Source organism: Propithecus coquereli, unplaced genomic scaffold (assembly GCF_000956105.1).
Source record: "Propithecus coquereli isolate 6110/MARCELLA unplaced genomic scaffold, Pcoq_1.0 Scaffold305, whole genome shotgun sequence".
Classification (NCBI taxonomy): Eukaryota; Metazoa; Chordata; class Mammalia; order Primates; family Indriidae; genus Propithecus; species Propithecus coquereli.
The window spans coordinates 2,980,608-2,983,202 of NW_012148675.1; the positions used below are offsets into that span (position 1 = coordinate 2,980,608).

The 2,595-nt window shown below is 33.1% G+C and overlaps 1 protein-coding gene across 1 annotated transcript in view; it reads right to left on the minus strand.

Moving 5' to 3' along the window:
- The window catches only part of ERLEC1 (endoplasmic reticulum lectin 1), a 39,851-nt gene that overhangs the window by 18,624 nt on the left and 18,632 nt on the right, over positions 1 to 2,595 (minus strand). Inside the window, 3 exon segments of the mRNA XM_012649841.1 lie at positions 129 to 204; positions 434 to 511; positions 1,924 to 2,117. Coding sequence (XP_012505295.1) covers positions 129 to 204; positions 434 to 511; positions 1,924 to 2,117 — 348 coding nt within the window.

The window sequence follows — 2,595 nt, forward strand, 5'->3', positions numbered from 1 at the left end:
GGTATCACAGAAGTGGTATGTGGGCTGTATTAAGTCTTAGAGACTACTGAAGGTCCTTTCTAGACTTAATGCAAAAAAATTAAAATATGGCCCAAAATTGAATTTTTGATTATTTTCTTTTTACTTACCCCAAGAATATACTGACAGGAGTGAGGCTCTAGCATATATACAGTAACGGCATGAGGAGAATCTGATTCTTTACACCTAAAACAGAGAGTACTTTAAGGTACTGCCTAAATCATACAAAATAAAATTATTCTTAATAGTTTTCTTCTTAAGCTATAAAAATCCCATTCAAGTGGACCCTGTATAATTTAACAAATAACTTAATAATTGTGCATAATTATACTTTATCTTTACGTAAAACATTTATCCATAGGAAGCAGATAAAAGAGAAGGGTATAAAGCATGACATAATTTTGGTCTAACTTACTTTAGTTTTACAGTCACCTGTCTTGGTTTGTCAGTTATATCACAAATATCTCCATTTCCATAAAAATGTGACACCATCCTGAATCAGAGAAACATACAAGCTTTATTAAACTAAATCTCACTAATTCAGAATACTTGTAATGGGTAGGGTGAGAAGATGATCAGAGGGATCAGTTTTGCATTGGTTAAAATAATGATTATAAAATATTTTCAGAGTTATGTCACAGAGACAGTCTTTCAGATTCTATAAAGAGAAGATAAATTAGAGATACTCTGTAGTGGCTTCATTCATAATAATGATCAACTTGTATATTATTTATTTGAATACAAATAATTATGGTTAGACTTCTTTAAAATGTTGTTTTCAAGTTATCTATTTCCCCAGCCCAGTATATTGTTTTGTGAACAGTTCTGTTTCTGTCCTCTATCAAGCTACTTCTATTACAATACTGTACTGTAGGTACTAGAGTACAAAAGGCAAAGTCTAGGCCAAGCTATAAATCTTAAATGAGCAGGATCCAAAGGAAAGCTTTAATTTTGCCAGTCTAACACTCCCCTGCTTCAATATTTATTGCACATTAACACCGTAACTATTTTCACATGAAACATATACCTATAAGAAAAGTCAAGCTGTTTAATATATTATAATACTTAAATGTTTATGTCTTAATTTTGCTAATTTTGATTTTGGTCATCAGTATGTTATGAAAACAGTCTCTCAATACTATCTATTCTATGAAGGACAAAGTTAACAGCTGAGAATGAACAAGAATGAATAATTTAAAGTATACTGGGCAAGAGACTACAAGAAAAGCTAAAGCTTAGATATTCTTGGGAAATGAAATTAATTTACTTCTGTTATGACAAAATAATACCCACATAGCCCAAAAGATATGTGAGGTAGTTTTTGAAAAAGCTGCTGTTCAACCGTTTTCAACCATTATCTCACAAAGATTAAGTAACAAAGGGTATATTTAAATAGAATTAAGTAACTTACAGAAGTAAAGATTACACATGAAAGAGGCAAACATTTTATAACAGCCCATTTTAATGGAATTGAGCCACTGTTACTAATACCGCTGCCACTGTCATTAATGTACCACCACCACTGTTAATTAAAGGCAGCAGCCAAAGGTTACTGCATGTTACTGCCAGGCACTATCCTTTACATGAATTACCTCATTTAAATGTCACAACAATCCTGTGACACAAATACCATTGGACAAGAAAAGTGAGAGTTAAAAGATTATGTAATTTGTCTTAGGTAGTAAAAGAGCCAGCATTTGAATCCAGGTAGTCTTACTAAGAGATTGTGCTCTTAACTATTATAGTGTTGCTTCCCCAAGAAAAGAAAACTAACCTAAAAGATGTCCCCTGAAAAATAACTGACCAGGGATTTTACTTAAGTGTTTAAATTTTTGTGTTTTTCAATATTCTGAGTTTTAGAAATTCTACTAATCAGATCCAAAGGCAAATAAAGTGAATCTTTACCTGACTGTCTGGGTACCATCGTCTTGAAGATGATAGACTCTAGCAGTATTCTTCTTAGCCCATTCAATATGCTCTTCTTGGTTCCATGTCCCCACAACCACAGAGGTTTTCCCACTATCTTTGTCCTAATATATGAAAAAATATTTGTGATAATGCATGCTTGACATCATCGAGTAGACATTTATGCTGATGACCTGACCCTCCTGTAAGCTATAGTATTTATCTGCACACTAGATATCTATGTTTATCTATGTTTAGATGTAATGATGTTAGTCAAACTCGAGTAGAAATTTAAATTCATTATCTTCTTTATTCCTTTATTCTCTGAATAGTGTAACTAATTTCCAGTCAGGTTAGTTCTACATACAGTTATTTTTTACTCTTCCATTTCTTTCCTTTCCTACAGATCAGTCCTGTCAGTTCTTTCCTGGAGATTTTTTCAGCTTAGTTTCCTTCATTTTCACTGCCAGCACCTCACCCCCCAAGCAAGAGTTAAATCTCTCATACCGAGATAATATAACCACATACTACCACAATTCTAATTAAATCTTGGGCCTCTATCTCTTACTCTGCAGCCTATCTTCATCCTACTTCTGGTCCTTCAAATGCAAGCCTTCAAGTTATACTCGTCTTCACAATACTTGATACCACACTTATTTCTGTAGCAAAACT